At 41.9% G+C, this 27,472-nt stretch overlaps 1 protein-coding gene across 1 annotated transcript in view; it reads left to right on the top strand.

Moving 5' to 3' along the window:
• Positions 1-27,472, top strand: part of CDC42BPA (CDC42 binding protein kinase alpha) — a 194,134-nt gene that overhangs the window by 21,793 nt on the left and 144,869 nt on the right. The window contains exon 2 of the mRNA XM_079763756.1: positions 14,663-14,754. Within this exon, the coding sequence (XP_079619882.1) occupies positions 14,663-14,754 (92 nt within the window). The remainder of the gene's footprint in view (positions 1-14,662; positions 14,755-27,472) is intronic.

The raw sequence follows: 27,472 nt of genomic DNA, 5'->3' as shown, positions 1-27,472 counted from the left end.
TGGCTGGCGGACTGCCTCTGTTCCCAGGGTGGGGAACTACGTGGCTGGTGTACCCTTAAGAGCTGTGTTCTGAGATGCCCCTGGAGTTCCCCGGGCGTGTCCGGGAGGGAGGTATGGACAAAAAGGGAGGCTGAGGTGCTGGGCTCTGAACCTCCTGACCTCCCCCTGGTTCTGGGTAAAAACCAAAGCAGCCGATTCAGAAAAAGAGTTTTAATGAATAAAAGGATTTCTGAAAAATAATTATTTTTTTCCCTGCAGCATTAAAGGGGTTTTGATAGGGCACCAGATTGGTTTTCCTAGTTTGGTTTGGCCTGGATTCTCCATGCTCACAGGGGCCATTTTATTTCAGGGTACAGAGTTCTAGAATTTGGGAGGATGTGGGGAGGGGCAGGCAGCAGGCCTGGCGCTGTATCAGGACTATGGCACAGGCACTGGACAGCTACTGACGGAACCTTGGCCGCCAGAGGCAGCAAGTCTGTCCCGGGAATCGCAGAGGCAGCCGGGCCCTGAGAGACAGCTCCGACCTCCTGGATTGCGGTGCTGATAGTCACCGCCAGCAACCTTCACTTAGAGTGAGGAGAAGGGAGGGAGGGCCAAGACAACATCCCCAGCCAGGAGTCCTCACATAAGGCAGGTGATCTCTGTTTAAAAACAGCTTCCAGGCCCTGGCTGGTGTGGCTCAGTGGATAGAGCGTCGGCCTGCAGACTGAAGGGTCCTGGGTTCGATTCCAGTCAAGGGCACATGCTCAGTTGCGGGCTTGATCCCCAGTGGGGTGTGCAGAAGGCAGCCGATCAATGATTCTCTTTCATCATTGATGTTTCTATCTCTCCCTCTCCCTTCCTCTCTGAAATCAATGGAAAAAAGAAAAAAAAGAAAAAGCTTCCAGAATGGAGTCCATTAAATAAAAACATGTATTGATTCTTTTAGAGAGACAGGGAGAGGGAGAAAGAGAAACATCTATGGCTGCCTCCTGTAACCCCCCCCTATGGGGATGGGGAGTGGGAGTTGAGGATGGTGGGGATGGGGTGGGCAGGGCAGGTGCCCTGACCAGAATCAAACCAGCAACCTTTTGGTTCATGGGAGGACCCCCAACCAACTGAGCAACACCAGCCAGGGTAGGATGGAGTCCATTTTTAAGGTATCATTCATTTATGCCTGAGAGTCAGTTAACTAGAATCAGATTAAACATTTTTTGTTAAAATATAAATTGTCAATTTCCCTTTTTTAAATATCTGCTAAAGGTCAGGATTATGATGATCTAGTGTAGCAGTCTTCAGATTTAGTTATCTGTACAGTGCATGAAGACTTCCAAGGGGTGTGAGGGTGTATGTCGTTTTATGGGAATCAAATTCCAGATTCTCACCTTCACTAAGGATTCTTTTCTGAAAACCAACTATTTGAGAACACTCTGAAGCCTGTTAACTTCACTTTTCCACTCCCATTTCACAGCTGCCCACCTCCCACTTTATAAAGTAAAGGCATACTTCTTGCTCTGGTGCATTGCTTTGGGCTGTGAAAATCTCCTGAGCTCAAAACAAAAGGGACTATTTGAGAATGCATCTCCCCAGGGGAGGGTAAAACAAAAAGAGCTTCTATAAAAACTATTGAAGTAGGCGTTATATTTCACTAGCTTACAAACTGGTGGCAAAGCTCTATCTTCTATCTTTCTGAAAACTGAAGCAAAACAGTTGATACTGGGCTATGTAATAACATTCAATTGAATTAAAAATTAAAGTCAGACTTTTTATTTTTTTTTATTTTTGAAAGTATTACATATGTCCTCCTTTCCCCCCCTTTCCCCCACCGCATTCCCCTAAAGTCAGACTTTTTCTAACAAAATAAGTCTTATTTTTGCTTAGTGGCTTGCCAGTGAGGACTGGCTTTGCCATTAGATTATATGGAGGACATTTCCCATAAATTTTTATAAATTTCAGGTTTTGATGGAGTTCTATTTAAAGCACATATGCAATATGAAATATGTTGGAAATTACATCATTTACAACCATTAAACCTATACTTAAATATTTGAGTTATAATTTAAAACTGTTTAAGAGAGTACGTTGTTTTTCTGAAATCTTTGTAGAGACAGTATGTGAACAAAAATATTTCATGACCACTGCTAGAGTGTTTGTAGAAAAAGGCTGGGTTATGGACTCAATCTGAGTAGCCCAGCTTTGACTCTTGTCCCTGGCAATATTGACTTTAGAAGTTAACTTGGTTCAATGGTTGCATGTCGACCTAGGAATCAAGAGGTCATGGTTCGATTCCTGGTCAGGACACATGCCTGGATTTCTGGCTCTATCCCCAGTTGCAGGGGTGGGAGGGGCGTGCAGGAGGCAGCCTATCTGTGATGTTTCTCTCACATCGATGTTTCTATCTCTCTATCCATCTCCCTCTCTCTCTAAAAATCAGTCTATGTATATAAAAGCCTAAGCGACTGTCCAACTGTTTGACTGGTAGCTGTGACACTCACTGACCACCAGGGGGCAGAGCTGCAGAGTGACAGCAACTTTGCAGAGTGCCCTCTCGCACTCCGGGACCCCTCGGGGGATGTTGGACTGCCAGTTTTGGCCCGATCCCCGCAGGCCAGGCGTAGGGACCCCATCTGCCGGAGGGACCCTGCTCACTCTGCAGATGCCCTTGGAGCCCTGGCACTGCCCCAGGTGCGGCCAGCCGGGGAGGTACCTCGGGATGTTGGCTCTAGGGCGTGTCCAGCCCAGCTCGCCCAGTGCCGCCCCGGTGGCCACCTTCTACTTAATTAATTTCCTTTCAATGTGCACGAATCTGTGCACCGGACCTCTAATAAAAATATATTAATCTACAGGAAGTTCTTTAAACAGTTACTTTAAAAACCACTTAACAGTTTTTACCAGTATATCTCTATTCCTAGTTTTCTAAGAGGTTTTAAGTTTTTTGTTATTTTATTATAAGTGAATATTGAATTTTATCATTTATTTGCATTTGTTGAGATAAACATATGATTTTGCATCTTTATTGCATTAATCTAGTGATTAACAATGAAGTTTGAATGTTGAATGCATCTTGCACTCTTGGATTAAATCCACGTTAGTTGTAATGTAACATGTTACTGAATTTGATTTACTAGTGCTTTATGATCTTTTGCATTGTGTGTACAGGGAAGATTAGCCTATAGTTTTCTTATATTGTCTGTGGAAGGATTTGGTATCAAGTGTATGCTGGCCTCATAAAGCAGGTTGGAAAGTATCCTCTCATATAATGCTGGTATAATTTCTACCTTAGATATTTGAAAGTTTGAAGAATTCAACAACAAATCTATATCATCCTGCAGTTTTCTTTCTGGAAAAATTTTAAAGTAGAGATTCAATTTTTTATTAAATATAGGATTATTTAAGTTTTCTATTAGTCTTTGTTTCATTTGACAAGTTGAGTTTTTGTAGGAATTTGCTCACTTAATTTTAAAATTTATTGGCATAAATTTGTCAAAATAATCCTGTTTAATCTCTTACCATCAGTTATTGCATACATTTTTTTAATACTGCTTATGTATGCCTTCTCTTTTCTTGATGTTTTTAGAGATGTGTCAGTCTTGTGAAAGAATCAATTTTTTTGTAATATTAATTTTTTATATTTTTATTTTACCATTCTTTTTTAAATGCTTTCTAATTTCCTATTTATATTTTATTTTTGAACTGCAAATTGTTTACAGGTGTGTTTTAATTTCTAATGTTTCTTTTGCAGTTGTATCTGTGACTAGACCAAGCTTGTTATTTATATTGTTCAGATTTTTATCTGCTTCACCTATCAATTACTCAGAATGTGTATTAAAGTTATCTATCTTGATGGGGCATTTGCCAATTTTTCTATGTAATAGTATCAGTTTTTGCCAATTACATACTTCGAGGCTAGATTAATTAAGTATATAGAGTGTAGAATTACTATATTTTTCCTGATGAATTGTTCCTTTTATGTAATCACAATCATTATTTCTAGTGAGGATTTTTGCCTTAGAGTTCCCTCCTTTTTCTCTTATTAACATAAAAAATGTAGCTTTATTTTAGTTATTTGTCTGGTTTATCTTTGCATTTTTTTATTTTCATTCTTTCTAAATTTTTGTGTTTGGATGTTTTTTTTGGAAAAGCACGTAACTGGGTTTTCCTCCTCTCATTGTGAAATCTTTGTGTTTTAACTGTAGTGTGCCAGCTATTTACACTTATTGTAAATAGTAATTTATTTGGATTTACTTCTACCATTAAAAAGTATTTTTTTATTGATTTCAGAGAGGGAGAGAGAGATAGAAACATCAATAATGAGAGAGAATTATAAAAACATCAATGATAGGCCGATGCTCTATCCACTGAGCCAAACCAGCTAGGGCCCCTTTTTTTTTTTTCTTTTTATCTCTTAAAATATTTATTTTTCCATATGTTTTCACTATCTTTTGGGTTATTTCAGTGTATTTTTCTGAACCAATTTCCCCCTGTACTTGTTTGGATGACATACACTCTATTTCTCTTCCTTTGGAGGCTATCCGATTGCAACTTCTACATGTAAGTTATCAAAGTGTAAAGTCGTTTATGCTTCTCCTCAGAATCCTCTTTTGTGGTCCCTAGTCTCTGTTTCTTTTAATTGGGAGAGAGAGAATCTGTTTGGGATAGCTTGGATCAGATATCTCCTTCTGGATCATAGCTATTGTAAGGTGTGGGGAGGAGGAGAATTTTATTTATTTATTTATTTATTTATCTATCTATTTATTTATTTATTTATTTATTTATTTATTTTTGGAGGGTAGGAGAATTTTAGTAGATATTTGGCCATTGGGTTCCTCTCTCTAACTTCTTATATCCTTTCTGTACCATATATTATGGACTTTTATCACTATATATTAATGACTCTTATCAGAAAAACAGAATTGTTACAAACTCAAGTATATCTAATTCCATAGACTTTCTGTAACACTTTTTGTCACAAATTCACATCTGAAATCTTTTCCTTCTCTTCCTCTGCCTTCACCTCCTTACTCTCTTCCTTCCCCGCCTCCTGGTTTTTGTGTAGGTGTATATTTGAAACCTGTCAAAGCAAGTTCCACCATCCCAACTGGTCATCTCCCTGTGGCTATGTGGTTTCCAAAGCGTTGGATCATTTATGCTCTTTTCCTGTTCTCCATTGTGCTTATCTCCTGGAGAAGTTGGAAACTGAGTGTCTTTTCAGTGTTCCACAATTAGAGTGAACTCTGCCCTAAGCCTTAATGGAGGTTCAGGACCACGGACAGATGTTTGTGTGCCACCTGTCTGTCTCACACCCAAACACTTTAGCCGGCTAAGACATTCTTCTGGAGCCTCCAGCGTTTATTGTTCTTTTCATTTTAAGTTGAACTCCTCCTCATTTTTCTCAATCATCTTATAGCCAGGTCTTGCCTTTAGGAAGTTTTCATCTCATCTTTTTAAGTACTTATCTTACCAGTACCTTTGAGTTAATAAATAGTTTAGTCTCCTTAAAGAAATTGAGAATTAGATAGGCTAAGAAACTTATCCTATAATAGAGGCCCGGTGCATGAAAATTCATGCACTGGAGGGGGGGGTCCATCAGCCTGGCCTGTCCCCTCTCACAGTCTGGGAGCCCTCAGGTGCGGGAGGCGACCTGGCAATCAGGGGAAGGCGACGCCCCCATCACACCTCTGCTGCTGCCACTGCCGGCAGCTCAAGCCTCGGCTGGCCCTGGTTACCTGAGCCTTGGGTGGCCCTGGGCGGCTGGGCAGCTGCCATCCTAGGCTTGCCTGTGCCTTGGGCCAGCCCTGGGGGGCTGGGGGGGCTAAGGGGACTGGGGGACTCTGGAGGCAGGTGCCTCGGGGTGTGTGTGTGAGGGGACTGGGTGCCGCCATCTTGTGGTTGTGGGCGCCGCCATCTTAGAGGGCGTGGCAGTCAATTAGCATGTTCCCTCCCTATTGGCTGTGGGCACCACCATCTTTGTGAGGGCATGACATTCAATTAGCATATTCCCTCCTTATTAGATAGGATTACACAACTATTCAGTTATAGTAAGGTTTGGAACTCAGATTTTTCTGACTGTAAAGACAGAGCTCTTAATTCCTTGATATTCTTTATTTAAAACTTCTAAATGTGTATTAAATCAATTTATATTTAAAAATTATTTACACATTTGCTCCACTTTCTATTATAGTGCTCTTTTTTTCTTAATACATTGTAAGAACTCTTTGAATTTTTTTGATTGCAACCCTTTGACCATCATAGTTTACAAATATTTTCCCTGTTTGTAACTTATTTTTCTTTTAAACTTTAATACAGTATTTAAAATATTTAACTTCAAGTTTTGTTAAATCGTTCTGTCTTTTCTTTTGGGCTTTTGCTTTTGGCATCCTGATAGGAAAGTTTTTCCTCATCCCAAGAACATAAAAATATTGTATTCTATTATACTTATGGTATACATAGTTTGTTTTTTAGATAATCTACGTATATTTGAACTGATACTTTTTAAAAATATATATTTTTATTGATTTTAGAGAGGAAGGGAGAGGGAGAGAGAGAGAGAATCATTGATTGGCTGCCTCCTGCATGCCTCCTACTGGGGATCGAGCCCACAACCCAGGCATGTGCCCTGACCGGAATCAAACCTGAGACACTTCAGTCCTCAGGCTGACACTCTAGCCACTGAGCCAAACCGGCTAGGGCTGAACTGATACTTTTAAAACACATTTACTAGCTTGTAAGGCAAGACACTTTCTATTTCATTTTAAATGTTTTCTTGCCTATTCTTCTACATTTATTCTTGCAGATGACCTTAGAATCATTTTGTTAAATTTTCTTTTCCTCCCCCAAATCTAATTGAGCAGAAGTGCTTCCTTTAAAAAACACAAGCTAATATTATATCTAGACTAAGTGGCTGAACTATTTTTTCACTTTTTTTATATTTTAAACATGGAATAGTTTATAAATACCATTTTATAATGGTGTTCTCACCAGCTGCTGAGTGGAAATAAATTTATATAGTATCTGTATGTATTTTCTCTTTCTTTGAGGTTTATTTTCCATAAAACTATTATGTAAAAATTCCTATGTAGTAGTATTAATAGTGGTGACAACAAAATATTTGAAAGAAGGTATGTGATGAGATTAAATTGTTGCTGTGGGAAGACTGACTAGTTCGCTACCCAGTCTGTTTCCCATTTCTCGCACAGTGGCTGGTACTGAATAGGTACTCAATAAATAATTAAATGTAGTGTTAATAATTAATGAAGACATTATCTTTGTGAATTTATGAGTCTCAACCTTATAGAATTGATTAAATTGGGAATGCTAATAGATTCATTAATTTCATTTATGAGAGACAAGGTACATGAACTAGAATGTAAGTTTAGCAATTTGCAATAAAGAATATATCTATTAAGCATTGGAGTCATTTGTGTCAGTCCCACCAGTGCTTTGTTAAATGTTTCCCTGCAGGAAAAATTTTATTGGAAGTTTGGAATTGGAGAATGGCGTTGGAGTAAGGGTAGTCACTCTAATGGACTTGAAGTTCGGATCGTCCCTGACAGGAATGACATGTCATGTGGATTGAAATTGTGTTCATTTGTCAGCACCCCCGTCTCTTGTGCATGAAGACTACTACCTGGGTTTCTCACTCACAAATATTCTCAGTGTCCTCCTTCTGGACACATTGTTTCTTTAGCTATATGATGATTTTACCATCAAATCTTGCTCTGTATTAGAATTAATTATTTTTTTTTAATCAGTTAACTGCCACACGTCCAAAACGGAAACCATCCCCATGGTATTATGAATTTGCAATGAATATTATAAAAATAAATATAGTACTCACAATTGGGGTGTTCTTGAATATTTTCAGCTGAAAACTCTCACAAAAAATGATTTTAAAGTTGGTCAGGGCTGCCACTTAGGGAAAACGTTTTATTTTACATAGACGGGCATGGCATGTGGGGAAGGCCCACCACTTGCATCTACAGACGCTTATGGCGTACAATGAGTTAAAATTTACATGTTGTATATGAACACGTTTACTTAAAGCACTCAAACAATACAGAAATATAGTTAACATTTTGAGCCTTTATGCTAGATTGCATATTAATTATTTTTTCCTTATCTTATATAATAAAGAACTAATATGCTAATTAGACCGAACAGCAGAATGACCATCTGGACAACCTTCTGGATGAAGCCAGGGCTGTGAGGGCCGAGGCAGCTGGGGCTGTGAGGGCCGAGGCCCTTGCACAAATTTCATGCATCGGGCCTCTAGTTTAACTATAAAACAGCCCCTTGAAGGACTCAAACAGATACTTATTCACCTTGTTTAAATAAATGAGGCCTGTGGCCCGCCAGCCGCAAGTTTGACATGCTTGTTGTACACCAATGTTCATAGCAGCTTTATTAACAACTAGAGGCCTGGTGCACGAATTCGTGCATGGGTGGGGTCCCTCGGCGTGGCCTGCGGGGATTGGGCCAAAACCAGCAGTCCAATACCGCCAGCCGCTCCTGCCTGCCGCTCCCGCCCATCCTGGTCCCGCTGCGCCTGCTGCGGGCTCGCGCCCAGTCAGTCCTATCGGGAGAGGTTCGCACTGCCATAGTGGCGCTTGCCAGTCGTGAGCCCTGCGTCTGGCACCCATTCCGAGGGGGATAGAGGGGGCCAGGACGCCATCGGCCCTCCAGGTGGGCAGTGGGACGCCCTTGCCAGCCCAGGATCTGGATCCGTCCCGCTGACGTTCTCGCTGGTTGTTGGGAGCCACCTGGCAGCCACTTTTATATCGTTTCTTCCTTGTGGAGCGTCTAGGGAGGGGAAGCGGCCTTGGTGCCCAGGGCCGACTTCCAGGAGCCCTGCAGTGCTGTCGGGATTGTGCGGGCAGCGCTGGTTCGTAGTGCCCGGCCCATTCTCCGGAGATTGGACCTGCCGGGCTACTGAGGGAGTGAGAGGCTGCCGCCGGGCTGGTGGGCTGCCAGGACGGGCCGGTCAGCTGAGCGGCACTCCCACTGTGGGAGTGCACTGACCACCAAGGGGCAGCTCCTGCCTTGAGTGTCTGCCCCCTGGTGGTCAGTGTGCGTCATAGTGACTGGTCGACTGGTCGTTTGGTCACTTAGGTTTTCATATATATAGTTAGCTAGAAAGTAGAAACAACCCAAGTGTTCATTAATTAGTGAATGGATACAAAGAATGATATATATAGTAACTTAGAGGTCATATATCTAATATGTTCTGTGTTTGTGGCTGTTACCTTTGCTTATGAAGTTGCCAAAACCATATATACATATAGACTATTTTGAAACTTTTCCATAATAACTCAATTATTAAAAATATAAAAATACCTACTCTGTCAAAAGATACAATTTTAGGTGTTTAAAAGTGATTAAGTCCTAGTTGGTTTGGCTCAGGGGACAGAGCGTCAGCCCTCGGGCTAAAGGGTCCCGGGCACATACCTTGGTTGCAGGCTCTATCCCTGGCCCTGGTCCGGGCGCATGCAGGAGGCAACCAATGGATGTGTCTCTCACATCGATGTTTCTCTGTCTTTCCCTCTCCCTTCCATACTCTCTAAAAATCAATGGAAAAATATCCTCTGGTGAGGTTTAACAACAACAACAAAAGAGTGAGTAAGACAGTTGTACACTCGTGCTCAAATATATTCCCCAGATTCTCACAGTGTCTCCTCCATCCACATTCATTTTCTGTTGGAATCTCTAACTAAGCCCTTTCTCAAGCCATCAGTGGCTTGCAACCAGAAGTCTGTGTTCCTACTGGACCTGGGCAGTAGTTGTGGGAGTCGGAGTGGATTGAAGGAGACTCCATGTTTAGATCTTGGGTTACATTCAGCAGGGAAAAGGGTATACCTTGCAAGGTATTCCTGGCCTTTCATATTGGAACTCAGAATTCTTTTATTTTTAGAATCATTCATTCACTTGTCCATTCATTTGATGTAGTGAATCAGGCAGTGTGTTAGGGGCTCGGATGGAAACTTGCTTTCTTCTTTCAAGTTTCAAAGAGATCGTTTTTTAAAACTTAGAGTTGTTTTATATTTAATTCTGTTAAGTTTAATATCTGTTTTTTAGTTTATTTTCCCCAAAAAACTTTTGGGGAGAAAGAGGCAGCATATTACATATTGGAAAGGCTTTGGAGCCTGACAGATTAGAGTTTAAATCCTATTTGTGCCACTTGTTGGCAATGTAATCTTCAATTTATTTTACCGTTCTGAACCTGTTTTTTTCTTTTTTTGAAATAGGAATAATAATAATGTAGTGAATGTGAGAGTGAGAGAAATTGGGACAGGTTGTGAGAATTTACATAAAATGATGACTTCTTGATTGGTGAGCCAGCTGTGCATAGTGGTATTGTGACTTATTGCAGAGACTGACTCTTCTGAGTTCAGTTTTACATTCTTTTTTCCACAGCTTTGGTTAGTTTTCCTCACTAGCTCCCTTTATTCTGGCTAGTGAAGTGAGGCCCCACAATTACACTTGACCTCCAGTCGGAGGGAGGTTTTCAGAGAAACGGAGGGCAATGGAGTGGCAGATACCTCAGACAATGTGTGCCACAGCGAACACTGAACTGTGCAGCACTCAGGAAAGGCCAGGTGCTGTCATCCTTAGATGGTATGTACAGTACCTTGTGAAAGGGCCCAGGTAGAGCAGTTGCCTGGCAGTACAACAGACCCAGTTGGTCCCGTACATGGTTTTGATTTTTGTCCGGGGCGGCAGTGTAGTGATCATTAAGTCTTTTTCAGTTACTGTAACGAGTACAAAGTTTTTCTGCAATTTGTCTCATACATCCAAAATTATTTCAGTCACACCAAGTGACTGACATGGCCTTTTGGTGGATAGAATTCATGACTTTTTTCTTACGTATCTTGGTATGAAGCATTTTTGTTAAATATTGCCAGTGAACTTCTGGCGGTGACGTATAACCAGTTTTCCTCTGTCCTCCCCTTCTGAGATGCTAATTACCCTTTGATGTCGTCTCGTAGTGGCCTGGGCTGTCCATTCTTAAGGTCTCTTTACTTTAGGCCGTTCATTTCTATGGGTATATTTTCAAGTTCATGGGCTCTTTCCTCATTATTTTCATTTTATTTTGAAGCATATCCAGTTCTATAATTTCTATTTTATTCTTTTTTAAAAAAACAGGCAATTGATTGATTGATTCTTTTTCTTTGAGCATATCCTATTTAATAAAAGCCTAATATGCTAAGTTCAACCAGTCGCTATGACGTGCACTGACCACCAGGGGGCAAATGCTCCGACTGGTTGGTTAGCTTGCTGCTAGGGTCTGGCCAATCAGGACTGGGTGGGACAGGCTGGACATGCCCTGGAGCCCTCCTGCAGTCCCTCCCTGGCCCCGCCCTGATCATGCACTGGTGGGGTCCCTCGGCCTGGCCGGTTCCCTTGGCCTGGCCGGGTCCCTCAGCCTAGTCTGCGCCCTCTCGAAATCCAGGACCCCTCGGGGGATGTTGGAGAGCTGATTTCGGCCCAGTCCCCACAGGGCAGGCCGAGGGACCCCACTGGTGCATGGGCCTCTAGTCTGTAATAGTTGTTTTAAGATTTTTGCCTGCTCACTTCTGCTAATTTCAATATCTCAGTAATCTTTGAGCAGATAATGAGTAACTAATCCAAGGAATCAGACACATTTTGTGGTTGTCTTGAAGATAAGGGAGGCAAAGATCAAGTTAAGTTGATAGAGACACTTAATGAGATCTGCTTCAGTTACATCCTTTGGCCTGTTTTAGATTCTTTGTTAGAGGTGGTGGATAGCTCTGAGTTTATTGTGATGTTAGATTAGATTAGTTGCATTCAGAAGTAAGAGTGAGAGGCACCAGGTATGTCCTGGTCATGAGGACAAGTAGAGTAGTGAAAAACTCTTGAGCAGTGCTTCTTAAAAATGTGAATGGAAAATGGTTATGAATTATGTAGTTATCATAAGATTATCATCTTACTTGAAGGATCAAGTTCCTTATAGTAGGTTGAAGGAACTATAATCAACGAGTCATTTATTATTTACTAGAGGCCCGGTGCATGAAATTCATGCGGGGGGGGGGGGTCTCTCAGCCCGGCCTGCACCCTCTTGCAATCCGGGACCCCTCGGGGGATGTTCAACTGCCAGTTTAGGCCTGCTCCCTGCAGGATCCCTGCGGGATCAGGCCTAAACTGGCAGTTGGACATCCCTCTCACAATCCGGGACCACTGGTTCCTAACCGCTCACCTGCCTGCCTGCCTGATCGCCCCTAACCACTTGCCTGCCTGCCTGATCACCCCTAACTACTCTCCCACCTGCCTGATCGCCCCAACCACCTCTGGCTGCCTGCCTGATTGCCCCTAACTGCCTCTGCCTTGGCCCCTGCCGCCGCGGCTTAGTCTGGAAGGACATCCGGAATAATGTCCGGAAGGTTGTTCAGCTGTCCAATCTAATTAGCATATTACACTTTTATTATAGATTTTTCTTAGGACCATGTCGTCAAAGAACTTTGTGTGTGTGTGAATAATAATACTGGTAATGGTTTCTCATATTTCTATAGTTGTTCACAGTTCATTTTTTACACAATCAATTGTTTTTATCTAACTTGATCACTGAAATTAACACTTTGCACTCGCTTGCTTTTTTCTCGATTCCTTTATTCTAATGCTAACCGTGTCGAGTCACACTCGACATCCACGTGCAAAAGGTTAAAGTTATATTGTTAGGCTTAATAAAAGTGTTAAGAATATCCATAGTTTCTCAGATTTGAAAGAATATTAAGTAAATTGTAAAAAGATTCTGGCCAATAAGCAAAATTTTGAACTAACCATTTTCATTAAATTGAATATAGATCTATTCACATATACAAGTTTAAAAAATTTCCTTGAGAATTTAAATGTATAAAAGAGTGCATAAAACTTTTCATACAGTTCAAAAGATGATAATAAAATTAACATTCCTGTACCATTGATCCAGCTTAAGAAATTAACAGGATCTTAGAAAACCCTGTGTGTCTCTTTTCCCTCAAGAATAAATCATCACCATGAAATTTGCTTTATAGTTTTATAAGTATTCCTATAGAATATGTTTATTTTTTGCTTGTTTTTAAACTATGTGTAAATGAAATCACTATATTTTCTGTGACTTCTTTTCCAAGTATTTTTTGAAATTTATTCATGTTGATTAAAATAGCTGTGGTTGCTCTAGCCCAGTGGTCGGCAAACTCATTAGTCAACAAAGCGGCAAACTGCGGCTCGCGAGCCGCATGTGGCTTGCGAGCTGCAGTTTGCCAACCACTGCTCTAGCCGGTTTCCTCAGTTGATGGAGTGTTGGCCCACAGACTGAGGGGTCCCCGGTTCGATTCTGGTCAAGGGCACATACCGGATGCAGGCTTGCAGCCAGTCGATGTGTGTCTCTTACATTGATGTTTCTCTCTCTGTGTCTCTCCCTCTCCCTTCCACTCTCTCTAAAAATCAATGGAAAAAATATCCTCGGGTGAGGATTAACAACAAAAACAAATGTCAATTTATTCCCTGTAATTAATAGAATAATGTCTAAATTCCTCACATAGTACTCAATGTCTACTCTGCAAACCAATCAAAGTAGCAAAATTTACTTAGTCCTCAAGTTCCAGTTCTTATGTGACTTCTGTGAAGTATTAAGATGCACATCCTACCTAATAAAATGGTAATATGTAAATTACCATCACTCCGCTACGCCCACGATTGGGCCAGCGGGAGGCGCAGGGGGCAGGACTTGGGGTGGCCGGGGTAGCTGATTGGGCCGGCAGGACGCTGAGCTCGCGTCGCCAGTGGCGGCGCGAGCTCAGCGTCTGCGCCATGGCTGTGCTGAGGAACAGAAGGGGCCTCTGGGGCAGCGAGCTCACGTCCTGCTGCGAACCATCAAAAGCGGGGGAGCTGGGTGCCTGTCTGCTTCGGCACCAGGCCTTTCAGAAGCCTCCGCCGAGCCGGAGGCTTCCGAAAGGCCTGGTGCACCAGCGGACAGGCACCCAGCTCCACCGCGATCGAAAGCAAAAGCGTGTAGGGGACCCTACACGTGCATGATTCAGTCATGCACTGGGCCTCTAGTAATATAATAAGTGCTCACTTTCACTGGCCCCTGTATTAGAAACTTAATCATATTGTTACTGTGCGTGTAGCATACAATCTGTCTCTCCTGAAGACAGAACTTCTGAAGGAAGGTACTATACTTGTTTTAAACTCTGGTGATTGCCACCATACTTTATATAGTTTGGATTCTTACTAAAGGAATGTTAAAAGGATAAATGAATGTGAAATAATTATTAATTTACTTGGTAGGAATTGCTGAAGTTCTCTCTGGTGACATGAAATTTGCTTTTGCTTCTTGGACCTTTGTGTTAAAATATGTATCTAGCATTGAGAGTTAGGGTACACAGAATGTTTAACATGAGAATAAACTGGCCTCATTTGTTATTTTGCATTATTTCATATGTGATTTGGTGTTTAAGATAATTTTCTTCACCAAAATGCAATTCATATATAAGAAATAAATGAAATATATAATTTTCTCATGGAAATTAAATCTATTATCAATATAGTTTGATGAAATTATTAAATATTTTGGCTTAATTCTTAATCATAACTTGAATTCTTATTGTTTAAGTAAGAAATACCATTATTTGTATTAATTTACATCACATTTCATTAAGAAAGTAATTGATGTTGCTTTTTATTTCAGCTAAACCATTTACTTCTAAAGTGAAACAGATGCGATTACATAGAGAAGACTTTGAAATATTAAAGGTGATCGGTCGAGGAGCTTTTGGAGAGGTAAGAATTTATAGAAAGTCTGCTAATTGTTTTGGAAGCTATTTTATACAGTCTGAAAAAATTTAACTGAAATATTTTTTACTCTGTCGTGATACGATTAATCAGAAAATATATTAAAAGTTTTGAGTGAAATACTTACACGTGGAATTTTCCCCTAGATATTTCTATTCTTCATGTGTCTTTGTGAGATTGAGTATGTTTCTGGACTCTGTTTCGCTGGTCTGTTTGTATCCCCTTGTGACAATATGACACTGTCTTAAATTATTCTACTTTGTCTTGATATCTGGTAGTGTATGTTCTTCCCTCTACTCCTCTATTCTTGGCTCTATATTTTTACTAGAGGCCCAGTGCACGAAATTTGTGCAAGGGTAGGGTCCCTAGGCCTGGCTGACGATCAGGGCTGATCGGGGCCTCTCGGCCGCCGGCCAGGGCCTTCCTTCCAACTGCCTGCTGGGGCCTTTCTTCATCTGCACTGCCCCCTGGTGGTCAGTGCATATCATAGCAAGTGATCTGTCTCCTGGTCAAATTCCAGTGGGGACAATTTGCATAATAGGCTTTTATATATAGACTAGAGGCCTGGTGCATGAAATTCGTGCACTTGGGGGCGGGGGGGAGGGTCCCTCAGCCCGGACTGCACCCTCTCGCAGTCCGGGAGCCCTCAGGGAATATCTGACTGATGACTTAGTGCTGCTTCGGAGGCGGGAGAGGCTCCCACCACCACTGCTGCGCTAGCCAGCCATGAGCCTGGCTTCTGGCTGCGCGGCGCTCCCCCTGTGGGAGCACACTGACCACCAGGGGACAGCTCCTGCGTTGAGCATCTGCCCCCTGGTGGTCAGTGCGTGTCATAGCAACCGGTCGTTCTGCTGTTCGGTCCATTTGCATATTAGCCTTTTATTATATAGGATAGATAGATAATTTTAGACTCAGTGTTTCAGTTTCTACTTACTCTTTTAACCCTTTGCACTCGCTTGCTTTTTTCTCGATTCCTTTATTCTAATGCTAACCGTGTCGAGTCACACTCGACATCCGAGTGCAAAAGGTTAAAAAATATATATATTTTTATTGATTTTAGAGAGAGAGGAAGGGAGAAAGAGGAAAAGAGAGAGGGAGAAACATTGATTGGTTGCCTCCTGTATGCACCCTGACTTGGGATGAAACCCACAACCTGGGTATGTGCTCTGATTGCAAATTGAACTGGCACTTTTTGGTGCATGGGATGATGCTCAACCAACTGAGCCACACTGGCCAGGGCTCTACTACTCTTTAAAAAATTTTTTTAAGATATACTTTTGTTGATTTCAGAGAGGAACGGAGAGGGAGAGAGAGATAGCAACATCAATGAGAGAGAATCATCGATCGGCTGCCTCCTGCACGCCCCCTACTGGGGATCAGGCCCCCAACCCGGGCATGTGCCCGTGACCAGAATCGAACCTGTGACCCTTCAGTCCGCAGGCTCTATCCACTGAGCCAAACCAGCCAGGGCTACTATGACTATTCTTATATGCATTTTATGGAAATAGATTTTCATGTTCCTTGAATAAATACCTAGGACTGGAACTATTGGGTTAAATGGTTGGTCATGTTTAAATTTAAAAGAAACTGGCACTCCTCCAATGGGGTTGTACCATTTTACATTTCTACCAGTTCCAACAATATATTCTGTTGTTCATCTCTGTAATTTTAGCCATTCTAATGGGTATATAGTAGAGTTTCATAGTCTTTAAGTTGCATTATTATTTGAATTTATATTATATATCAACATAATTACTCACCATTCTTATAGCTTCCTTTGTGAAGTATATATTCAAGTATTTTGCTCATTTAAAAAAATTGGGGTATTTGCTTTTTTATTATTTTGTTGTAGGAGTGTTTTCAGTTTTGATGGTACAATTTTTTTCTCTTAGGTTTATTATTTTCTGGGGGTATTTTTTAGGTGGGGGGAGGGGTTCCCCCTAAGAAATTCTTGTTTATATTCAGGTCACAGACATATTGACCTATTTTTTAAAATATATATTTTATTGATTTCGGAGAGGAAGGAAGAGGGAGAGAGAGATAGAGAAACATCAATGATGAGAGAGAATCATTGATCAGCTGCCTCCTGCATCCATGCCCCAGCAGGGATCGAGCCCGCAACCCAGGCATGTGCCCTGACTAGGAATCGAACCGTGACTTCCTGGTTCATAGGTTGATGCTCAACACTGAGCCACACTGGCCTGGTGAACTAATTTTTTTTTTTTAAAGCTCTGTAGTTTTAGCTCTTATGTTTAGGTTGGTTGTCTACTTCAAATTAATCCATGTATGATGTTAGATGTCTAGTTGTTTCAGCAACATTTGTTGAAAAGACTGTATTTCCTCTATTAAATTACTTCAGCATCTTTGTAAAAAAAAAATCAGTTTACTACATTTTTATCTATTTCCGCTCTTTCTATTCTGTTTCATTGATGTCTTTGTCTATCCTAATGCCAGTACCACATTATCTTGAGTCCTGTAGCTTTATACTGTAAACTTGAAAGTATGTAATGAAGTGTGAGTGTAAATTCTCCCACTTTGTTCTTTTTCAGATTGTTTTAGGTTCTAGGACTTTTGCATTATTGTATACATTTTAGAATCAGGGTGTCAGTTTCTGTCAGTTTACTGGTATTAAAATTGAGTTTGCATTCAATTTATAGATCAGTTTTGGGTGGTCTGACATTTTAATGTTGAATCTACTTGTTAGTCCATGAACAAGGTATTTCTTTGTTTTTTAAGGTCTGTTTTAAATTTTCTTAAGAATGTTTTGTTGTTTTAGTGCACAGGTCTTGTTCACATTTTGTTAAATTTAGTTCTAGGTATTTTATGCTTTATGCTATGGTAAGTGATATTTAAAACAATTTTATATTCAAATAGTATGTTGCTAATATGTAGATACAACACTGATTTATGTATCTGACTTTATTTTCTAAACTTATTTTAAAATAGTTTTGTGTTGTTTTGGTTGCTACTTTCTTGTTTTTCTAAGTAAACAATCATTGAGAATAGGGACAGTTTAGGGTCCTTTTCACTTCCAGATTTTGTACCTTTTATTTTTTTATGTTAACTTATTGCACTAGTTTCCACCTCTAGCACAGTGTTGAATGGGTGTCACGAGGGTAGGCTTCCTTACTTTATTCTTGAACTTAGGAAGAAAGGATTCAGTGTTTCACTATTATTCTGTTAATTGTAGATGTTTTCATCAGTGTCCTTTATTTGATGAGGAAATTTGTCTTCTATAACCAGTTTGCTGAGAATTAAAAGTATTAAGGGGTGCTGAATTTTTGTCATATGCTTTTTTTGCATCTCTTGACATCATATACATTTGCTCTTTAATATATGGTGGGTTACCTTGATTGATTTTTTTCAATAGATTATTTTTTAAAGCAGTTGTAAGTTCATAGAAAAATTGATTAGAAAGTACAGAGTTCCCTTATAGTCCCTGCCCTGCACATGGAAGCCTCTCTGACTCTCAACATGCCCCCCAGAGTGATACATTTGTTGCAATAGGTGAAATTTATGTTGACACATCACCGTCACCCCAAATCTGTAGTTTACGTTAAGATTCACTCTTTGTGTTGTACATTGTATTGGTTAGGACAAATGTATAATGACACATATATACCATTATAGATAGTACTAGAGGCCCGGTGCAGGGATTCATGCACATTGAAAGGAAATTAATTAGAAGGTGGCCGGTGGGGTGGGACTGGGCAAGACGGGCCGGACATGCCCTGAGCCAACCTCCCGAGGTCCCTTCCCGGCCAGCCGCACCTGGGGAGGTGCTGGGGCTTGAAGGGTGTCTGCAGAGTGAGTGGGGTCCCTCCGGCAGGTGGGGGTCCCTCAGCCTGGCCTGCGGGGATCGGGCCAAAACCGGCAGTCCGACATCCCCTGAGGGATCTTGGAGTGTGAGAGGGCATTCTGCAAAGTTGCTATCGCTCGGCAGTTCCTGCATTGAGAATCTGCCCCCTGGTGGTCATCGCGCATCATAGCTACCAGTCAGATGGTTGACCGGTCAGACGGTTACTTAGGCTTTTACTAGGTGTACTGGTTAATGCGGATTTTTTTCAATAGATGGAGTTACACATATGTTGATATATATGCGATGTATGCTATTTTGTTGTATTGATAACAAGCTTCAAAACGTCATAGGTCAAATTTTCTGAAGGTGTTAACATCATAGACATTTTTACACTTAAAAATGTAGAATTTCGTGCCAAAAAAAGAGCATTTGTGGGAAGTTTTAATTCATTACTTTATTTTGAAGAAAAGTGCTGCTGAATACTTCGGGAAGCTTATGGTGAACATGCTCCATCTCAAGATACTTGTGAACACTGGTTTAAACGCTTTAAAAGTGATGATTTCGATGTAAAAGACAAAGAACATCCAGGTCAACCAAAAAAGTTTGAAGACCAACAATTACAAGCATTATTGGATGAAGATGCCTGTCAAACTCAAAAACAACTTGCAGAAAGATTAAACGTTGCTCAGCAAACAATTTCCGATCGTTTACAAGCAATGGGAAAGATTTTAAAGGAAGGAAAATGGGTGCCACATCAACTGAACGAAAGACACATGGAAAACCGAAAAGTCATCAGTAAAATGTTGCTTCAATGGCACAAAAGAAAGTCTTTTTTGCATTGAATTGTGACTGGCGATGAAAAGTGGATTTATTTTGAGAATCCCAAATGCACAAATCATGGGTTGATCGAAGTCAACCATCAACATCAACTGCAAGGCCAAATCGCTTCGGAAAGAAGACAATGCTCTGCGTTTGATGGGATCAGGAAGGTGTAGTGTATTATGAGTTTCTAAAACCAGGTGAAACCGTTAATACTGATTGCTACTGACAACAAATAATCAATTTGAACCACGCTTTGACTGTGAAACGACCAGAATCTGCCAGAAAACACGGCAAAGTAATTTTGCTTCATGATAATGCACCAACACACTTCAAAACCAGTTAAAACACGTGAAAAGATCTTGCCTGGGAAGTATTATCCTACCTGCTGTATTCACCAGACCTTGCTCCTTCAGATGACCACTTGTTCCAATCGATGGCACACACACTTTCTGAGCAGCACTTCAAAACATTCGAAGAAGTGGAAAATTGGGTCTCTAAATGGTTTGCCTCAAAACAAGAAAAGTTCTATTGGGATGGTATCCACAAATTACTTGAAGATGGAGGAAATGTGTAGCTAGTGATGGACATTACTTTGAATAAAGCACTTTCGATGTTTCTCTTGAAATTAATCATGTTTTCTTTGATTACAAAATCCGCATTATTAACCGATACACCTGGTGTATATATAGATCATACACAATAGTTTCACTGCTGTAAAAATCGTCTGTGCTCTGCCTATTCATTCCTCCCTCCCCACACCCTCTCCACAGTTTTGCCTTTCCCAGTATGTCATACAGTTGGACTCATATAGTATGCAGCCTTCTCAGTTTGGCTTCTTTCATGCATTTAAATTTCCTTCATGTCTCCTCATGGCTTGATAGGTCATTGCTTTTTTGGCATTAAATAATATTCCCTTGTCCAAATGTGCCACCGTTTATCCATTCACCTACTGAAGGATATCTTGATTGCCTCCAAGTTTTGGCAATTATGAATAAAGCTGCTTATAAATATCCATGTACAGGTTGTGGTGTGGACATAAATTTTCAGTTCATTTGGGTCAATACCAAGGAGTCAGGATTGCTGGGTCATATGATGAGTGTTAAGTTTTATTAGATTGCCAACATGTCTTCCAAAGTGGCTTACCATTTTGCATTCCCACCAGCAATGAATGAGAGTGCTGTTGCTCCGCATCCTCATCAGAATTAGGAGTTGTCAGTGTTTTAAATTTGGCCATTTAACAGGTGTGGAGTGGTATTTCATGGATGTTTTAACTATCGTTTTCTAATGATAGGTGATATTGAGCATCTTTTCAGTTGTTTATTTGCCATCTGTATATATGCTATGATGTCTGTTAAGATCTTTGGTTCATTTTTTTAAAAGGGGTTTTCTGATTGTTCGGTTTTAAGAGTTCTTGGTTTATTTTGGATAACAATCCTTTATCAGATGTGTCTTTAGTTGATAAGCTTGAATTGATAAAAATTCTAGCTTATCAGACACCATACTCTAATTTTTCAATACTTTTAGGGTTTATTAAAGTTTGTCTTATGCTCATAATATGGCCTATTACATGAACACTCCATGTTCATATAATTTTGAAAATAATTTTTATTGCATATTTGTTTGTAGTCTTTTGAGAGGAGTATTCAAATATAACTGTATGTCTATCCCTTCTATAATTTTGTCTAATATATATACTAATTATTAGACAAACTGATTTAAAAAGTTTATTTGTGAAAATAATTAAGAATCATCAGAAAAACTCTTAAAAACTGGAACAATAACAGACTCATTATATTTTACTTTTATTTTTTATTCCACGATACTTTAAAATATGGCATAAAGCCTCAACAGAGAGCACATGAATAAGAAGTTCAGAAATGGTGGCAAGCACACATAGGAATTTAATATTTGCCAAAGGCAGCATCTCTAATTAGTGCAAAAGAAAATTTTTAATAAATGGCCTTGAGACAACTGGATAGCAAATTGGAAACGTCCTTTTGTGGTTCCCGTTAAAATGATTGGTATTGAGTAAAGCAGTGGTTTTTTAAAATAGTAAAAACTGGTTTCTCCCAAAGTAGTGAGTGTGCTTTTTAAATTACATTTATTGGGGTGACATTGATTAATAGGATCACACAAGTTTCAAACTAGTTTCAGATGCTAAACTAGTTTTACCAAGGGATTAGAGGTCACTTAAATCTTTATCTAGTAGGGACCACCTGGCTTTGTTTTAAACTGTTGTATTAGGATTTATACTCTGCAGCTAGCACAGCAATTCCAGCCAGTGTGAGAATTGCTTATGCACATGATCGGTCCAGGCTCACTGCAGACAAAGCGTCTGTTAAAAAGAAGATCATGCTACGAATAGGAACAGGCGGTATGCAGCGCTGAAAGATTCAGCAGATTGAGGGTCTCAGGGCAAAGTGGCTTTCTTTTTTTAAAAGATTATTATCTCTCCTCCTTTCCTAATCTGGAAAACTACTACGTGGAAAGAGGTGCCAAATATATGTGAGAATTTAAATCCTCTTAGAAATTACTCTTTTCATTCCTTTGGAAACCTGGTCAACCCTTCAGGGTCTCCCTCAGTTTTGCTCTCTGGAGATGTGCTGGCGGGGGAGGGCGTGGAGGTTGGTTGGAGCAGGATTTGGAGCAGCAGGCACTGTGTAGAACTAGTCTATGTGAAAGTCCTTATTAGGAGATTTAAAGAGCTCACTGCCTTGTGAGCAGTGAGGATCAGCTCCCTGAGGAGGCCGCGATGTAGCCAGGGTTTGGAATTATTTCCTGTGTAAGAGAGCTCTGTTTAACCCAGAAAAGATAAACTCAAATAGTATACACTGGTTTGGCCTAGTCTAGTCTTTCAGGTCCTAAAAGCACATTAGCCATTGATTGTCTAAACTCTTCAATCTTATCTGAATTTAAAAAATACAAGGAATTTTCACTCCCATCCCAGGCTTACTCAAACTTGCCACATTAAAAACACACACACAAGCAGGGATGGCTGGACAGGTTACAGTTAAGGTTCAATTATGTCTCCCTTCCAACCTTCTCAAACAACTTCATGATGAAGTCCTAACCTCCAGCACCTCAGAATGTGACCCTGCTTGGAAATAGGTTCTGTACAGAGGTAACTACGTTAAAAGGAGGTCACTGGGGTGCGCCCTGATCTAATGTAATTGGTGTCCTTATAAGAAGGGAACATTTGGACACGGGCATGGACAGAGGGAAGAAGAAATGAAGACAGAGGAGAAGATGGCCATCTCAAGCCAAGGAGAGAGGACCGTAAGCTAAACATGGGAACTGAGTTTTTATTCATTCTACTCAGTACTTAGCACAGTGCTAGTAAACATAATACATTTCCTAACCAGAGGTTAAAGACAGAACAATAAAGTTCCTTTTTCCTTCATGCTTCTCTCTTTTTACTAATGCAAATCATACTTATTAATCGTGCACTATAATTCAAACATGTCCCATGCCCTTGCTTAGGGTCACAGTCTAATCAGCAAGAGGGAAAGGGACACAGCATTGTGATCTATAATTTTGAGGGATTTCTCTCCAATTATATTTCTATTCATAGGTAATAAAATTGGGATAATTTCATAAACCTTAATATCTAACTAGCTTTTAAAAAAATTAAATATGTTGTCTTTTCCCCACGTATTAAAATGTTTCTTTATAAACCTGATTTTTAATGGCTTCATAAAAGCTCATATGTAGATGTTTCTGTAATTTACTTAACAATAATATTAAGGTAGAATGTATACTTTGAATGTCAGGATTTCCCCCTGTCTGTCCACTGAAATTTCCCAGCACCTGCAGTAGAATCTAGTACATAGTAGGTGCTCAATACATATGTTAGAATAAAGGAATGGAGTATTTAGGTGGTTCTGTCTTTTCTGTATTATAAATGACTAGAGGCCCAGCCCACCTCCCGCCGTGTGAGGAGGCTCCCCGAGGGCTGCCACGGGAGTCAGGCCAGACTGCCGCTGTGGTTGGCCGGGACCCGTGCCTGACTGGCACCGCGGGTGGCTGGGACCCGCACCTGACTTCCGCCCGAGGCCCCCCTGCCCCCCTGCCTGTGTCCGCTCCGGGGCTGCCGAGCGGACACGGTGGTTTGGCCAGCCCCAGGCGCCCCCCCTCGCCGCAGCCCCCTTCCTGTGTCCGCTCTGGGGCTGCGGGGGGCCGGGACCCGCACCTGACTCGCAGTGTCCCCGGCCCCCCTTCCTGTGTCCGCTCTGGGGCTGTGGGGGGCCGGGACCCGCACCTGACTCGCAGTGTCCCCGGCCCCCCTGCCTGTGTCCACTCTAAGGCCACCCAAGCCGCCATGCCAGCTCGGGCAGGCCCCCCTGCCTCTGTCTGCGTCTCCGCTCTGGGCCTCACCTGCACGCGCAACCTCCTCCTGTCTGGTCATGACCCGTTACGGAGTCCTGGCCTAATTTGCATATTACCTCTTTATATATTAAGAATATATAAATAATGCTGTACAAAGCATTTTTATACATAATGCTTTCACTGCATTTCAGATGATTTTCTAAATCATTTCTTCTAGAATAAATTTCTAGAAGAAGACCTTGGTGGTTGAAAGGATATAGACAAAGTAATAGTTTTTTTATTAGTTTTCTTTTCTCTATGAAATAACTGTGGTTCTCTATTTTTATACTTTAATGTTATACATTTTATATAATAATTATGTTCTACAACAACCAAAAGGTTGTTTTTTAGATTTTGTTTTTGAAGCACATTGCTTTTTATTCAGGGAGCAGTTAGTGATCTTGTGACGGGAATATAGGGTGTTGCTGTTGGTGAAAGATGAGAATTGGAAGGTCATTTGGGCAAAGCAGTTGAATGACTCGGTGTGCAGTGCTAAGGAACTCAGGATCGGGAGTCCTCTCACATGGGAATAAGCAGAATAGTGATACAGTCCGAATTCTCTTAGAGACGTAGTGCTGGGGGCGGGGAGGGGAGGGGTAGTATAGAGGAAGGAGGAGACAGGGAAGAGACCCGAGGCAGCGAGACCTGGATTTCTCACTTTCAGGCCTACACATCGAATCAATCAACTTTTATGTCCTAAACATCCTGAGTACCCCTCAAATGTCACCCTCTCTCCCCTCATTAGATCCTCAGTCTCTTAGACCTCAGCTCCTACTGCAGCCTTCTCGTTTCACTCCCTGCCTCAGAATCATTCTCCAGAGACCTGATCTAGCTAAAGCCAACTGAAGAATGGTTCTGTTACCTGCAATTTATAACATGGCGTGCAAGCTCCTCCACTGTTTGGATCTTCAGCTTCATTTCTTGCTACTCCGAGCTAGGAGGAAAAACTTTCCTGGGAAGGAAAACTCCTTACTGTCCCTGAACATCGTTACCCCTCTCCCACACGGATGCTTCTTGCTTCTGTGCCTTGCTCAAGCGGCCCCTCTTCCCCAAGGATCCCCACTCTCCCACCAAACCCACTTGGTCCCTCTTTTCTGGGGTTCATTCAGGTGTCAGGCACCTCTTCCAAGAAACTTTAACACATATTCACGCATTATACATCTCCCATCCCCACTCTTACCTTTTGGGTCAGGGATCTCTCTTCTCTGCTTTTTAGAGGTCCTTGTTTTTACCTTTCCTTTCCATGATGTACGGTTATTATGTTAGGTATGTTTCCCATACTGGACTGAGAGATTTTTGATGTGTAAGGACTCTTGTATTTATCTTTTATTCTCAGTAGTTAGCATAGCATCTGCCTTATAGTAAGGTGGCAAAAAATGACCTTATTATCATTTTTGCAGATGAAATAGTGATGGCTTGAACTAGGTCAGTGGAGGTGAGAAAGAAGGGGGGTGGGAGGGACATTTTGAAAGAAAGTACTTGGGATGTCAGTGATGAGTTAAAGGTAGTAGTCATAGGTGATTGAGGTATGCAACGTAGTAGATGAGTTTCATATACAGGTTTTTGACTTGTTAAATTTGAGATATTTTCTGAATATTCTAGAGATGACTAATAGGCATTTCGATATATGGGTCTAGATATAGGAAATAGATTTAGGAGTCATTAGTATTAGACAGACATGAGCAGAGCAAGGACGATTGGCCAGGCATAGAAACTCATCAGGGCAAGAAGCCCTGGATGCCTAGCAAGGGCAAAATGGGGAAAACAAGAACCTCGCCCCCAGGGTAACCTCTCCTCCCCTAGCACATCACTAGTCATTCGGTTTGGACCCCTGACCTTTCATATCGCTGGTCAAAGGTTTAGACCCCCTGACCTTTTCCTCCCTAAAGATAACATCTAGGCCTCAGTTGTATTTCAGCTCTACGCTTAGAAAAGCAGCAAAACTAGACAATGGTTGCCTCAGGACATTGACTAATGACCCCCTGCTCTGGCACTGACCCATCAGTGGAGACCCCCACCCTAAAAGAGTGCACCTGGAAAGCTGATGAATATTCTATTGAGTCACTCCCTTGAGAACTCCCCTAAGATTTCCTCCTGTAAGAGAGAGAGAAATATGCTCAGGACAGAGGACCCAGTGCGTTCTACCTCCAAGGAGCATGCCCCTGCCGTTCCCTTCCACTCTCCTGCCCCCACAGGTATGTATCTCCCCACTTCTAAGGGACCCCATGAGACTTGCAACCAGGGGAGCAATGGGCAGAAGCAGCTCATCCCGGGCTAACCCCCTGAACCTGCCTCCAAGTCCCCCTTTTCTCTGACTTCTCAGTGAGCCAAAGAGGCCATTCTAGGCTCTCCTGTTGCTTCTTCTATGCCCGTCCTTGTTTCACTGTCCTAAGTGCCTTTTTGCTGCAATCATGGACCCAATACCCTTTGGCTCAGTGCTGTGTAGCACTTCCCTTTGGATATCCCCATCCCCCAGCCCCTTTTTCCTAAAGAACTTCAAATTTTATTTATTCACTGTCTGTGATGGCTATTTAGCCTGCCCGTGCACCACCGACTTTAACCTTTCACTCAATATATATACATACACACACACACACACACACATACATATATATACTAGAGGCCCGGTGCACGAAATTCGTGCACGGGGGTGGGGGGTGGGGAAGGGGGCGGTCCCTCAGCCCGGCCTGCACCCTCTCCAATCCAGGACCCCTTAGGGGATGTCTGACTGCTGGTTTAGGCCCCATCCCTAAACCTGCAGTCAGACATTCCTCTTGCAATCCGGGACCGCTGTCTCCTAACTGCTTGCCTGCCTGCCCGATCGCCCCTAACTACTCTATCTGCCTGCCTGATCGCCCCTAACTGCCTCTGCTTGCTGGCCTGATCACCCCTAACTGGTCCTTTGACGGCCTAGTCACCCCCTAACTGGTCCCCTGCTGGCCTGGTTGCCCCCTAACTGCCCCCCTGCCGGCCTGGTTGCCCCCTAACTGCCCCCCTGCCAGCTTGGTCACCCCCTAACTGCCCCCCTGCCAGCCTGGTCCCTGCCTAACTGCCCCCCTGCCAGCTTGCTTGCCCCCTAACTGCCCCCTGCTGGCCTGGTCGCCCCCTAACTGCCCAGAAGGAAGTCAGACATCCGGAAGATGTCAGGTCGACCCAGTCTAATTAGCATATTATTCTTTTATTAGTGTGTGTGTGTGTATGTATGTATATTTATATATATATATATATGTATGTGTATATATATATATATGTATGTGTGTGTGTGTGTATATATATATACATACACACACACACACACATACATATATATATATAGAGAGAGAGAGAGAGGCCCGGTGCATGAATTCATGCACCAGTGGGGTCCCTCGGCCTGACCTGCGGGATTGGGCCGAAACTGGCTCTCCGACATCCCCTGAAGGGTCCCAGATTGCGAGAGGGTGCAGGCCAGGCCAAGGGACCCCCCCAGTGTGTGATAGGGGCCAGGGAGGGATATGGGAGGTTGGCCCGCCGGGGAGGATCGCAGGAGGGCTCCAGGGTGTGTCTGGCACGTTTCGCTTAGTCCCAGTTGGCCAGACCTCAGCAGCAAGCTAACCTACCGGTCAGAGCGTCTGCCCCCTGGGGATAGTGCACGTCATAGCAACTGGTCGACTGTCTGTCCCCTGGTGGTCAGTGCACGTCATAGCGAGCGGTTGAGCAGCCTTAGCATATCAATAGCATATT

This window comes from Cnephaeus nilssonii (genome assembly GCF_951640355.1).
Source record: "Cnephaeus nilssonii genome assembly, chromosome: 23".
NCBI classification, from domain to species: domain Eukaryota; kingdom Metazoa; phylum Chordata; class Mammalia; order Chiroptera; family Vespertilionidae; genus Cnephaeus; species Cnephaeus nilssonii.
This window is presented reverse-complemented; position numbering and strand designations above follow the sequence as displayed.